This window comes from Mustela erminea, chromosome 9 (genome assembly GCF_009829155.1).
Source record: "Mustela erminea isolate mMusErm1 chromosome 9, mMusErm1.Pri, whole genome shotgun sequence".
NCBI lineage: Eukaryota > Metazoa > Chordata > Mammalia > Carnivora > Mustelidae > Mustela > Mustela erminea.
In genome coordinates, this window is record NC_045622.1 from 109,662,055 (window position 1) to 109,676,832 (window position 14,778).

Here is a 14,778-nt window from a genome sequence, read left to right on the forward strand (position 1 = left end):
CAAGGCTTGCCTGTTGCTAGGTTTGCACATTCTCAGACAGAAGAGCTGATTGCTCAATAGGAAATCATGCCAGTCTGCAGGGCTCAGGGGAAGTCCGTGTGCAGCTCTTTTTCTTTTTCTTTTCTAAAGGACAAAGCATTTGGAGCATTAACAGCTTCTTTGCCTGACTTGTAAGAAAGTTAATTTTGCCTCTGGACAGTCCCGTTGATAACTTCTGTTTTTTATTAAGTGATAAGTCACATGCTGAAGTCATACGGACCAGTTGATACTTACTAAGGAACGATTTGACTCCTAATTCTAGTCAGTGGACTTGCTACCCTGGTGTGTGTTGTCATCTCTGCTGGACATCACTCCCTGCCTGTCCTGGGCTCCAACTGCTCTGTCTGCGGCGGTGCCCAGTGCCACGTGCCACAGAGCAGAATGCATTTGGGTGCTAAGATCTTAGATTTTCCTGTGAGGTAAACACACTGTACACTGGGAGACGATGCAGTATTTCTTGCCCTTTGGTATATTCCAGAAAGCTATATTTGCTTTTTTTTTTTTTAATTTAAATCAGTGCTGATTTAAAAGGTGATTTATCAGCTTCCTTGCTTATAAAATTAGAAAGAGTTGACCTTTGAACAACATAGGGGTTGGGGTGCCAACCCCCCATGAAATCGAAAATCCATGTAAAGCTTTTGACTCCATAAAACTTAACTGGTAATAGCCTGCTGTTGGCCATAAGCCTTACCAATAAGGCAGCCCATCAGTTAACACATATTTTGTGTATGTATTATATCCCATGTTCTTACAGTAAAGCAAGTTAGAGAAAAAATGTTACTAAGAAAATCCCAAGAGAAAATACGTTTAAATAAGTACTGTACATATTAAGAAAATCTTTGTGGAAGTGAACTTGTGTGGTTCAAACCCATGTTGTTCAAAGGTCAGCTGTGTTTTGGGGGGATGTATTGTTTTCAGGTTCTCAGTTGTAGAAATTTTTCCTTGCCAGAACTTTGTTTTTTGTTTTTTTTAAAGATTTTATTTATTTATTGGAGATCACAAGCAGGCAGAGAGGCAGGCAGAGAGAGAGGAGGAAGCAGGCTCCCCGCTGAGCAGAGAGCTCCATCTGGGGCTCAATCCCAGGACCCTGGGATCATGACCCGAGCTGAAGGCAGAGGCTTTAAGCCACTGAGCCACCCAGGCGCCCCTCCTTGCCAGAACTTTGATGCCATGTCCCTACACATAGTGATCTCTGCTGTGCGGTATTGTTAGTGAAGCTCGTTGGCCTGGCAGGATCAGGTAGTCTTGTGTCTACCTGTGTTCCTTCTTCTTCTTTTTTTTTTTTAACCTACATTCCTTCTTCTGAGCTTGACGTTTTACTCACCGCAGCTTCTTAACGGCCAGTGTTAATTTGTGTTATTTCTTAAGCAATTTACTCGATAACGTTTTGTTATAAACTTGACATTTGACGTGTTTTATAGTTAAAATTGTACTTTTTTCCCTTAGCGGCATTCAAATGCTTCACAGTCACTTTGTGAAATTGTTCGCCTGAGCAGAGACCAGATGTTACAAATTCAGAACAGTACAGAACCAGATCCCCTGCTTGCCACTCTAGAAAAGTATGTTTAAAATTGTTCTTGTTCTTTTTTCTCATCCTTTTTTTTTTTTTTTTTTAATTGATGCTATTTGTTGTGTTACCAGTGTGAGTGGTTGGTAAGTCCTCCATCTGTGGGAATCATGACCCTGCAAGATACCCTTGGGTGGGGGAGGACCGGCTTATCCGATCTCAGCCATTTGTGATGCCCAGTGGACACCCGCAGGGTAAGAATGTAAAGAAATGACATTTATGCGTAGACTTGGAACTTTTGAAATAGCTATAAACTAGAATTCCGTTAAGCTGTCGTAAGATGGGGTAGCGCGTGCTGAGTGTGGGTTACTGCTCCGCAGGTCTTTGGTGAAGAATAATTTCATACGCAAACTGATTTGACCCATCGTAGTCAAGGATTTTACCAGAAGTTCTTCTTAGGATTTACTGTGCCTTTGCAGCTGACTGGGGGCGACCTGACCAGACCTGATTCGAAGGGTTACAAGCCTTGTGTGTTTTTTGTCTGTGTACTGCTCTGTTCTTATTTTGAGACGATTCCTTGTGAGCAGCCATCTCATGTTTGGGTGGAAAATAGGAGGAGGATGGTGTGCTGTTTTGAAATTTGTGCACGGCCGGCCCGTGGATACTAGCTTCTCTAGATTCGCGCATTTTCGGAAGGAATACCTGCCGTTGCACACGGGCACACATTGGGTCTGCGTGCCCCCAGTGAGAAGAGCGAGGAGCAAATTAGAGACGTGGTATCATTTTTAAAGTCTGTCATCTGAGAAGTAGAGTTGTATTTTCCCAGGAAAGCATTTGACTGATTCTCTGAAGTAAGCGAAACTTAAATTATCAGCTTCTAGGTAAAACGTCAGTTTCCTTCCCCACTTCTGTTATTCTTGGCACTAGGGCGTATACTCTTTTTGTAAATATAAGACATTCCACATTCAAATACTAGTAATTATAGTAGTGTAAGGTTCAAGCATGTAAAATTGCCCTTTGAGTAGGTTAAAAAAAAAGGTTGAACACCATCAGTCTCATGGTTCATGACAGCATTGTCTAATAGAAAGAAAAGTCAGATGTCATTTTAACCCACTGAGCCACCCCGGCGCCCCTCAGATGTCATTTTAAATGATGTAGTGGCCACATTCAAGTAAAAAATAGGTGAAATTAATTTTAATAATATATTAAATTGTTAAAAATATTTGAACAAATGCTTATTTAAAAAAAAAAAAATCACTGAGGTATTATACATTCTTTTCTTTGCCAGAGTTTTGGAAAGCCAGCGTCTATTTTACACGTAGGACAGGTCAGTTCACACTCGTTACAGTTCGAGTGCAGCGGCCATCTGGGACCGCAGGTTCCCCCCAGATGCAGGACCGGGCAGCAGTTCGTGCTGAGTTTCAGCGCCCCCGGAGCCTCTTTCCTGGGGAGTGTGGCCCTGGAGCCTGGGTAGGGCCCAGTTGTACAGTTCAGACTGTGTCTTTAGTCCCAGTGATCAGGCAGCTCTAAACAGAACCATACATGGCAAGAATTGGGATTATTGAATATTCGTTGGAGTAAATGTCTTCAGATCATGGTCATGATGAGTTAGGGGTCTGAGGATGTCACCGGAGTTGGCAGTGGGGAGACTTACTCTACATCAGTGCCTCCTGCATCCTTCTTGAGAATGAGAACCAGCCCCCTGTAGTATAATCAGACATGCTTCCGTGTTACGGTGATTCTTTCAGTAGCTATTGATAAAGAAAATACAGTGACCAAAGGCTTCTACGGGTTTGGTAAACTTATTAATCATAGTAGCATTTGTGTATGGCTGATGTATTACTAGGTGATAATGTACAGTATTTGATAAACTGAGAAATATAGCAATATTGTATTATTAGGCCAATCTGCTGGCCATACATAGTATACAGATGACCCAGCTCTTTATATGCCCTAACAGCCCACAGTTGGGGTGCCACGGTATGTATAAACACTTAAGTGTATGTGTGCTGTAGCACGTAAACAAAAGTTCGAAACGAGCTCAGGTTAGAGAGGATGGTCAAGATGGGTAGACGTACCAAAAGGTCCCTGGGAAAATGGATGCAAGTGTTAGGCAGCGATTAGCTTGGGTAGCAGTCAGGGCTTAAATTGAGTATATGCAGTTTAGTGGCTCTGGAATTCTTCAAAAGTTTAAAATTCCTTTAAAACCAGTTGTGTTAGAGAAGGTCGGACTGTGCCGCTTTTGATTCTTGATACAAGGAGCTTAGAATAAGTTGGAGTTTGATCTCAGTCGGGCCAGGTTGCGCTCCTCTGACTACCCGTGTACAAAGCAGTCACAACAAAAGTGCGCCGGAGTCTCAAGACCTGGTAAAGTCCTTGCAGGGCTTCGTGTGTAGAGCAGCTCCTATGGGGAGTTTACTAATGCTGATCCGAGAACTCGGGTTTTTTTAAATGTGAAAAAAAAATCCATTTCTCCGACGTGTAAATAAATGCTTTTACTGTTGAAGGAATACGAAAGCACTCATTTTACCCTGTCTGAGCAGCTCGGTCCTTTGGTTCGTGATTCCTTCTGTAGCGGCTGATATTCTTGTGTTTAGATAAGACTCATAATACGGTTCAGCTGTACGTTAACATCTTGACCGTCCGAGTTTTGCTGGTTATCATATCATTTTGTCCATTAGTGGGACGCTTTCATGGTTGTAGGCGACTAATGAAGCCATGAGCTAGGGAGGGCCTCTCTGGGAGCCACTCCCTCAGGCGTCAGTGTCTGTGAGCCTGTGACGCACTTGTGATAAGGAAGAACATTCCTCTGGAACGAGAAGGTGGACATCTGCGCTTGGACGCTGGGTCCATCCTCTCCTGTGGCGTGAGGCTGCTCTTTGAAAAACAGATGTATTTCCTGTGAAAAAGCTGCCTGTTTTCTAGAGGCCAGTCTCAGACCTAGTATTCGTTCTGTAGACTTGCTGTGTGTTGAGTGATTTTTATAGTGCTGTTCTGGGTGAAGGTCTCACCATTTTAGTGCCGGTCTGGTAGTTGAAAGCTTCTTCCACCAAGGCAGGGAGCGGGGGCGGCGGAGGGATCCTCTGAAGTTAGCTTAGATACCAGTTTTATTTGCTTTCCCCAAATACAAAGGAGATCCTGTCCTACTTGCTGCCTTAGCCGTGTTGGGTCGCAGTGAACTGAGCTGTACTGCGGGGTGGCTGGTGTCTCTGCTGGGTGAGCGGCAGGGGCAGCCCAGCTGTGTGTCCCGTTGTGAAGGTGAGGGTGGTCCCAGGTTTCCAGCCACTCGGATTCTGAAAATTACCAAGATCCTAAGACACTGAGACCTTCCTTGAGAACGTCCATATAAATTACCTGACAAGTTACCCTTGTGTTTTACATTCATTGTGGCCTTGAGTGTATAATGGGAAGAGCCTGTAGAGAACGTTTTGGCTCTAGTTCAGGCAGATCTGCTTCCTGCCGCCATGTTATTTTGATTGACCAAATTTTAATTGTAGGGTGAAATGCAACAATTGATCTTTTACATGTTTTAGATCTTAGTTAATTATACATTAATGCTTTTGTGGGAAGACATTTATGGGTTATAATTAGCCTTTTTGAAAAAGTCCCCTCATTTTGTGGGGTGAGGAGCTCCAGATTTTCTTACCACCCACAGCCGCCACCACCAGCACCCTGATCGGAGTGGGAGGTGACTTCCAGTCTGGAAATACTTGTTGATCGACAAGATTGGCGGAGGCAAGCAGGGCCCAGGTGACTCTGCTGAGGGGAGGGAGTAGGAGAGTACCTGTGGGGAGAGTTCGATTTTGGAATAAGCAGGATCACTTGTCTGGTTTAATAAATGTATTAAAAATAAAATGTTGTTACATGAAACAGATATGCCCAAGTGGGGTTGAACCTTTTATAGAGTACTTGCCTTACTGCTACCATGCTCTTTTTCTCTGACATTACTGTTAATTAATCTGACATTACTGTTAATGTTACAGTTAGCACCTGACTGTTGATTTGTTTCCCTAGGCAAGAAATTATAGAGCAGCTTCTATCAAATATTTTCCACAAGGAGAAAAATGAATCAGCCATAGTCAGTGCAATCCAGATACTGCTGACTTTGCTGGAGACGCGACGGCCCACGTAAGCTTTCCTTTTGTCTTACAAACGCTGAGCCATTTTGTTTTGCTTTTAGAAACTGATAAAAGTTGTTCGTTGATAAGCTTCGGTCTCTTGCCCTTAAACTGCAGGTGCTGAGCATGTCTCCACCGTAAGAACTCTGACTTAGTTTCAGCCAAGGTGGGCTGTAGGGATGTGGTTGAAGATAGTGTTTGGTGAGCACTGGGCACTGGCAGTGTTTGGGTATTTGCAGTTGTTACGAGAAGTAGCTACAATAAGAGGTGTCATAAACAAAATGTGTAACACAAGAGAATTGTGCTGTCCCGTTCAGATGGCAGTTCAGGAATGCTTTCTGTCTTGTGATTCTTTTCTGCACATGCTGACTTGAGTCTTCCGATGGGCTCTTCAGGGATTTCACATGTAAGGGCCCTGCGGTTCGTGAGGCTGCTTTCAAATGGGTGGGCAGAGGGCTTGCGACCTTGAAGGAAAAATTTGGGCCAAGTGTTTCAGAATCAGGAATACAGTCTGCTCTTCCCATGTATGTGCCCTGGACCAGCCAGATGATGTTGGTCATGTTACTCTTTGCAATTTATGTTCGGTGCTAATTCACTTACAGATTGTCAGAATTTTCTTATTTGTTCCCTGGAGCATGAGGGTTTGAAGAGGTGGGTATATGTGAGCGCTCCGAGAATATGTGGTTTAGAGATTAGAGTTTGTATTTTCTCACTCACTGTTAGATTTGTCCAGCGAACCAGAGGGCGTGAAGAGGACAGAGGAGGCTGTTGTCAGCATAGGAAAATCCCGGCCATCCAAGGTTTCTGGATGTACTTTTCATGGTGTCGTATCGGTTTCAGGCAAAGTAGTGAACATAGTCGTTCCGTTTCCCAAATTCCTGACCTCTGTTCCCGGTTTGGTTAGTCTTTGGTCAGCGGCAAGGGAAGGCAGTTTGGGAGCAGTGCTTCGAAGATCTTGTACTTTGGGGATTGTGTCTGCGGTTATGACCATGTCTACATCTCCTGCAAACTCTGTTGTAAAGAATGTTACCGGTGACTTTTAAGGTCTTCATCAGGTGGTGCGGGCCTGTCATCCTGCTCCTCGTGCTTCACGGCCGTTGTGCCGTCTCCTCGGATGGTTTGAACGCACCTGAAATGGTGCCGTGAGGCTTCTATCAACTCCCCTGACTTGAGAAAGGAATAAATCTGAGAAAAAAGGTACATCTTCGCAAATGGAAGAAAGGAAACACAGAATCAGTTGTACAATCTAGAGCAGAGAAGATAAAACAGTAAGAGAAACAGTAGAAGGACATTTCTGACCAGAAGGAACTTGTCTTCAGATCAGAAAGTGACGAAATGCTACAAGCAAGATTAAATTTAAACGGAATGGGGGGGAGGTGCTCAGATTTTAGGTTTTTCCCGATGAGATTTATGAGTCCCAAGAAGAAAGGACAGATCTTTGAAGTATCTGGATAAGAAAAAATGGGTTAACCACAAAGCAAATCAGATTACCAGGCCTCTCGTATGTGAAGCTAAATAAAGACGGAAAGCAGAGGGCAGGACTGTGCCCCGGCGTACTGCTGCTGACTGTGGGACACGTGCGGGCAGAACAGGCCTGCCCCGGCCTCTGTGACCTTAGCGACCTCAGCGTTCCATCTGGCTTCTGTCCCGGCAAGAAGTACCTGAAGCTGGACTCGACCAAAACCAAACAAAATATTAAAGAACTTAAAGGAATAATACTCACAAAAGTGGTGATAAATGAAGTGAATAGGGTTTGAAAATGACTCGTATGAATGTGAAGGTTGAATATTCAGAATGAATAATTGAATAAGTTACGTGTTGGAATAAAACAATACATTTTAGATTATTTTAATAAAACTCAAGAAATAAGGAGATGGTATTAGCTCTTGGCTTTACAGCAAGGAGCTGGGGTACTTTCATAGTTTCATTTTTCATCTTAGTGAAATTAAGGGTTCAGGTACGTTTTCTATAAATGCAGAACAGTAGTAGGCTAGGCCACTCCTGGAGCTCCCTAGGGGACAAGGAGGTCAGAGACACCTGAGAGTTCTAGATGCCAGGGGAGTTTGCACACACCTGTAAGCTGTTCTCGGGGAAGCGGTGGTGGTGGGGCAGGCTGAGAATACCAGAGAAAGTGTCCTTGCAAAATGGGCCTCAGGAAACAGCAGCAGTCTTCAGGGGAAATGCACATGTCCCCACCATAATCCTTCCCCTGTCTCGTATGGAACGAAGCTCTTGGGCCACTAAGCAAATCCTGTGGTCATAAAGACACAGGTGAAGACACTGGTGAAGACCATTTGCAGTGGGAAGACGGATCAGGAAAAAATCTTCTAGGCCATGAGAGAGGCAGGGATACATTCTGGGCTCCAACAATTAGAGATCCCCACTGAAGGAGGGTCAGTGAGAGTTAGGGACCCTTTAGCTGCCTAAGACAGGCTAACCCAAAACAACACATTTCCCCTGCTGCCCCCATTCCATCAGGCCTCCAGTAACAGCAACAGTCAGCTGATGGAGGCAAGGCTTGTGTGTGTGGGGGGATCTTTGTCAGGCTCAGGAACAAGCCTAAAGGGCTTAGCTTCAGCTAAGAGTAAGCTAAAGTGTGATGTGGAGAGAAACTTGGCAAACCAGCCTTAACTATAAATACAGAGTAACTTGAGACGCATTTGAAGTCTGTAATACACTGAGGGGAATCAGTCCTAGCAAACCTAGCTCAGCTGTTGACCTCAGATTGATTTAAACCCTATGCTGAAGGTCTAAAGAGAAAGAGATGTGTTGGTTCCAGAAATAATGTTTACATTGGCTTATACTGCCCTACACAACTTGCCCACCTTTCAATCAAAAACAACCAAAAAGATAAACAAGATAAAAGGAATCCCAAAAAACTATGAGTACGAGTAGTCAGTAGAAAAAGATTTAAAAATGCTGGAACTGTCTGACAGGGGAATTTAAAATAACTGATAAATATGTTAAAAGATTACGGGGGAAAAGGAACAGTATGTAAACAGGTGGGGGCTTTCAGCAGAGTGAGGGAAGAGCATAGGAAATGCTAGAACTAGAAACCACAGCAGAAATGGACAATGCCTGTGAGCTTATTGGTGAACTTGGACTGACTTGAGGAAGGAATCAGTAATGGGACATTAGAAATTATCTACATTGGACCATGAAGAGTTAAACCAAAAACACTTGGTTTGTGAGCTACAAGGGTCTATAAGTGGCGATACGCCACTGGAAAAGAGGGTGAGTGCCCAGATCTTGGTTTCTCACACCATTCTCCAGAGAGAGGAACCAGAGCTCCTTGGAGAAATGGCCATTTCTGTGATGGGGGCAAGAGGAGCCTAGGGCATCGCGTAGTACAGAAATAAGGAAGTATTAAAACTACAAAACTTTGCAGTGTAAGTGGCAGGGGTTATGTCAGAGGAACGCAGGAGCCGGCTGAAAGAGCTTTCATTGGCCAAAGCTGATGCGCACAATCAGTGACAACAGCATAATAACTGGTACAATAAAGTAAAGCTGTGTTGTCTTAGTACCCGAAGTACAGAATATGCACTGGTTCATACTGTTAGAAATAAATGGAGGAGAAGGGACAGATGTCCCCTGGAGAAGAATTTCAAATGGTTCATGTAGATGCTTCCTCCTCAAAGGGGAAGAACTAAACTGCCCTCTTCTCAGTGTAGACCATGCGCTGTGACTCCTTCCAAAGAGTTCTTTGTGGAAAGGTAACAAAAAGAGCAACTTGACGGTGACTCTGGCAGACACGTCCTCAGCCGGATAATCAAAGTGACGAGCCAGCGCTAAGTGCTGTTGACAGTTTGCACTTTTTTTCACGGGGTAGTAACAATGACATCTTACCTGTGGTCTCTGTCTCAGAGACCCTGTGATCATGAGGAAAACATAAGACGAATTCCAGTGAAGGGACATTCTGCAAAATACCTAACCAGTGAAGCCTGAGTAACTGTCACAGCCAAGAGGAGTGAAGGAGACATGACAACTAAATATAATGCGATGTCTTAGGTGGGCTCCGAAATGAAGAAAGGCCTGCAGGTGGAAACTGAGGAAATCTGAATAAAGTTTGGATTCTATGTATCACCCATGGTTTATTGGGACTTGTGTCATACTAGTGTACAATAATAATAACGGGAAACCGGGTGTGGGTTATGTGGGAATACTGTGTACCACCTTTGCAGGTTTTCTGTCAGTCGGGAACGGTTCTGATAGAAATGAAGAGAGCATCTGGAGAGAAGGCCGGTGGGAATGCAGAAGCTGGAGCAGCAGTGGCAACTGGGCTGCCCGAGTGACCCTTGCAGAGCCTTGCCCTGGCCACATCACGGTGCACAGTCTTTTCAAATGCACATGGGACTTTTATCACGGTAGACCAGAGTCTCAGCCATGAAACAAACCATAATGAGTTAAAATAATATAGACAGTATTAATTCAGACCATAATGGGTTTAAACTAGAAATCAATAGAAAAAGATTGCTGGAATGAAGCAACACACTTTATAAATAACCCCAGGGTCAAAGAGGAAACGAAGAGAAATGAGAAAATATTTTGAACTAACTGATAATGGAAATGGGGCACATTAGGATTTGTGGAATGAAGTAAGAGTAGAAGGAGGAAAGTTCTAGCATTAAATGTTTGTATATATATAGTTTAAATATTTTTATTTATTTAAGAGAGAGAAATCACAAGTAGGCAGAGAGGCAGACAGAGAGAGGGGGAAACAGGCTCCCCGCTGAGCAGAGAGGCCGATGCGGGGCTCCATCCCAGGACCCCGTGATCACGACCCGAGCCAAAGCCAGAGGCTTACCCCACTGAGCCACCCAGGCACCCCATTAAATGTTAAGAAAGGAAGACAGAGTTTAAGGAAGACAAAGTTTTGTGTCTGGGATCTAAGTTCCCACCTTAAGAAACTGGTGAAGAAAGAGCAGATGAACCCATAGTGAGCAGAAGGGAGGAATTAATAAAGATAAAAGCAGAAAACAATCAGAGAGATTGAGAAGGGAAAAAAAATAATGCAGAAAATCAGTGAGACCTAAATGCTCTTTCTTTGAAAGGATCAATAAAATCAGTTAATCTCTAGCCAGATTAATGAAGAAAATGTAGAAAAGATCCTCATTACGAATTGCAGGAGTGGAGGAGAGGGCATAACTGTATTCACACAGACATTAATAGTAAGAGGATACTGTAAATAACTCAGGTGACAGTTTCAGTGATTTAGAGGGGATGGGTAGCTTCCTTAAAGGAGTAGTACTGCCAAAGCTCACTGCAGAAAGTAATAGGTAAACAGCCGTAGCAAAATTGAGTTCCATTTAAAAGCTTCCAACAAAGGAAACTCTTGGCCCAGATTGGCTTCATTGGTGAATTCCTCCGAAGATCTAAGGAACTTCAAGAACATGGAAAAGAGGACGTTTTCCAGCTCCTCTTATGAGGCCATCATTACTTGGAAACTAGACCAAAATATTACAGGGAAGAAAACCACCACAATTACGCAGGAGCCTAGATGCAGAATTCCTCAAGAAAGTATTAGCAAATTAGACCCGGCAATGTATTAAAAAGACAATATATCATGACCAACTGTGGTTTATCTTGGGAATGCGAGGCTCGTTCACCCTTCCCAGATCAGTTAGTGAGAATGGCCAAAATCCAGAAGATGGACACCACCAGGGGCAGGTGAGATTGTGGATTAACAGGAACTCTTATTTGTGGCTGGTGTGGACGCAGAATGGTACATACAGCCACTATAGAAGACAGTTTGACAGCTTTTCACAAAACTAAATATAATCCAGCTCCTTGGTATTCACCGAAAGGAGTTGAAAACTGATGTTCACACAAAAACCTGCACATGGGTGTTTATGGCAGTTTTATTCATACTTGTCAAAACTTGGAAGCAACCAAGGTGTCCTTCAGTAGGTGAGTAGGTAAATAAATCATGGTATATCCAAACAAATATTACTCAGTGCCAAAAAGAATGAGCTGTCAGGCCTTCAAAAGACACAAAAGAACCTTGAATGTAGATTACTAAGGGAAAGAAGCCAGTGCAAAGACTACAAACTATATGATTCCAAATACATGACTTTCAGGATAACGGAGAACTGGGTGGACCATGAAAAGATGAGGGGTTCGCAGTGGGGAGATGAAAAGGCAGAGCATAGAGGACTTTTAGGACTGTGAAAATAGCATGATGCCACAGTGATGGGTATGTGTCGGCATACGTTTGTGTAAATCCCTGGAATGTTCAACACCGAGAATGAACCGTGATGGTTGACTGTAGACTTTGGGTGATTATGTTGCGTCGTTGGTGGGTTCAGTGTTTGAAACAGACCGCTGTGGGGGTGAGGTAGGGGGTGTTGGTAATGGGGGCGGCTGTGTGCATGTGGTACAATCTCTGTACCTTCCCCTCCACTTTACTGTGAACTTAAAACTGCTCTGTAAAAATAAAGTCTCAGGGAAAAAAATCAGTCAATGTAACTCATACTAACAGATTAAAGAGGAAAGACCAGTCATTTCAGTAAATTCCTTTATAATGAAAACCTCTTAGTGAATTAGTAATGGATGGGATCTTAGAAATTGATAAGGCTTCCGTTAAAAACAAGTCCATAGTTGATAGCGTTCTTAATGATTGGAGACTGAAATGATAAAATCAAGAAACATGGCAAGGATCTTCACCATTGCCAGTCCCAGCCTGCATAGTAAGGCAGGAGAGGAAGACAGAAAACTGAATCTGTTTGCAGAGGTCAGGATTGTCTTCATAGAAAATCCTAAAAAATACACAAAAAAAAAACCTCGTAGAACTAACAAGTAAATATAGCAAAATTATAAGATGTAATAAGGTCAGTATTCCAAAATGAGTTGTATTTCTTTATAATAGCAACAAACAACTGGAATTTGGAATTTTTATGAAATACTGTTTACTGTAGCACAGAGAAAGCAAAACAGCTGGATGTACATCTGTTTACAGATACACTGCTCAGTATCGACGGGCTGGAAGAGCGCCTGGTAAATGGAGAGAGCTGCTGCATTCATGGATTAGAAAGTTCAGTATTGGTGGGAGGCCACTTCTCCCCAGGCTGATCTGGAGTGTCCGTATAATTCCAGTCCAAATCAGAGCAGGAATTTGCTAATTTCTATAGAAATTAGCAAGCTCATTCTAAAACTTACATGGAAATTCAAAGGAAATACAGTAGTCAGAATAGTCTTGAAAGAGAAAAGCAGAATTGGAGTGCTGGCACTCTCTGATCTAAGGCTGCGGTAGTCGGGACCAAACGAAAGGATAGACACACAGATCACTGAACAAAACAGTCCAGGAGCAGGCCCTCGTGGTATCTGGTCAGTTGGTTTTCGACAGAGATGTGGAGGCAGTTCAGTGTAGAGCTGCCTTTTCCACACATGGTGCTGGAACATCCATCTGCAGAAAAAAGGGTGAGGGGCCTCAGTGTGTGCCTTGCCCATTACGCAGAAGCTACCTCAAAATGAATCCTAGGGCTAAATGTAAATCCCAGAACTATGATGTTCTAGGAGAAGGTAGAAGGAGGTCCATGGCCTACGTTAGGCAGAGATTTTGTAGATGTTTATCACCAAAGCCTGACCCATAAAAGAAAAGCTGATAACGCGGATTCCATAAAATGCTCTTTAAAAAAAAAATTATTTATTTATCTCAGAATGAAAGAGAGCGAAAGCGCTCGAGCAAGTGTGTGCACACAGAGCTGCAGGCAGAGGCAGAGAGAGAAGCAGGCTCCCGACTGAGCAAGGAGCCCGACGCGGGACTCCATCCCAGGAGGCTGGGATCATGACCTGAGCTGAAGGCAGCGGCTTAACTGACTGAGCCACCCAGGCATCCCCATCAAATGCTCTTTGAGAGACTCTGTTGTGGGGCGCCTGGGCGGCTCGGTTGAACATCCGGCTCTTGATTTCGGCTCTGGCTGTGGTCTCAGGATCCAGGGATTAAGCCCTGTGTCCTCCAGCTCTGTGCTCAGTGCAGAGTCTGCTTGAAGATTTCTCTCCCTCTGCCCCTCCTCCTGCTGGAACTCTCTTGTTCACTCTCACACATGCACTTTCTAAAATAAATAAATCTTTAAAAAAAAAAAAAAAAACAAAAAACTTGTGAAAGGAAAAAGAGCCACAGACTGTCAGAGAATATTTCCAAATCATGTGTCTGGGAAAGGACTCAAGAACACTCAAAACTTTAATAACAAGGAAAACAGCCCAGTTTTTAAGGTCAAAAGATTTGAGCACTTAATGAGTAAAATGTATTTGTGTGGCAGATACACACATGACAAATGGCTGTCATTTGTCATCACTGAAGTTCAAGTTAAAACCCCATTGAAATGCTGTGCTGCACCTTTTGAACTTGTATTTCTTTCCTGCGGCCGCTGTAACAAATTACCACAGACCGTGGCTTAAAGCAGCAGAAGTTCCTCTCTCTCTGTGAATGCTGAGGGTCCAGGATCAGGCTGTGAGCTGTGCCACCTGCGTCCGGGGACTCTAGTGGGCGTTCATCCTCGGCCTCTTCCAGCTTCAGTGGCTGTTGGCATTTTTTGACTTGCGGCCACCTCTCTCCTTCTTTACATCACCTTCTGTCTATGTGTCTGTCTCTCCTCTCTTTGGAGGACATTTGGGATGTCATTTAGGGGCCATCTGGATAATCCGGGATAATCTCATCACAAGATCCTTAATTAATTACTTCTTTAGTCAAGGTAACATTCACAAGCTGTAGGGATTAGTGTAGACATCTTTGGCGGGGCGGGGGCACCGTTCTGCCCACTGCACAACCAAGCCAAACAAGCCAGACACGGAGTACTCAGTGCTGGCGACCGCGGAGAACGGCTGGAGGTCCCGCACGTTCCTGCTGGGGACGGAGAGTCCTGGGACCGCTTTCTCAAAGCGTTCCGCAGTTCTTACCGAGTTCCATAGCCATTCATTGTATTACCCAGCGGTCTCTTAGGTATTGTCACAAGGAAAACGTATCCCTCAAGACCGTGAGTGAATGTTTATGTCACCTTTTCCATAATCACACAAAACTGTAAACAGCCCAGAGTGTCCTTAAACTGGTAACCGGATGAAGAGGCTGTGGCACCTTCAGCTGCGAGAAGGAACGCACTCTCATACGGAAAACATTCA

The 14,778-nt window shown here is 43.9% G+C and overlaps 1 protein-coding gene across 14 annotated transcripts in view; it reads left to right on the top strand.

The window, feature by feature from the left end:
- Positions 1–14,778, top strand: part of PPP6R3 (protein phosphatase 6 regulatory subunit 3) — a 139,540-nt gene that overhangs the window by 77,922 nt on the left and 46,840 nt on the right. For all 14 annotated transcript variants that reach the window (XM_032357780.1, XM_032357783.1, XM_032357784.1 and 11 more), the window contains 2 exons: positions 1,486–1,598; positions 5,561–5,674. In XM_032357780.1, coding sequence (XP_032213671.1) covers positions 1,486–1,598; positions 5,561–5,674 — 227 coding nt within the window. The remainder of the gene's footprint in view (positions 1–1,485; positions 1,599–5,560; positions 5,675–14,778) is intronic.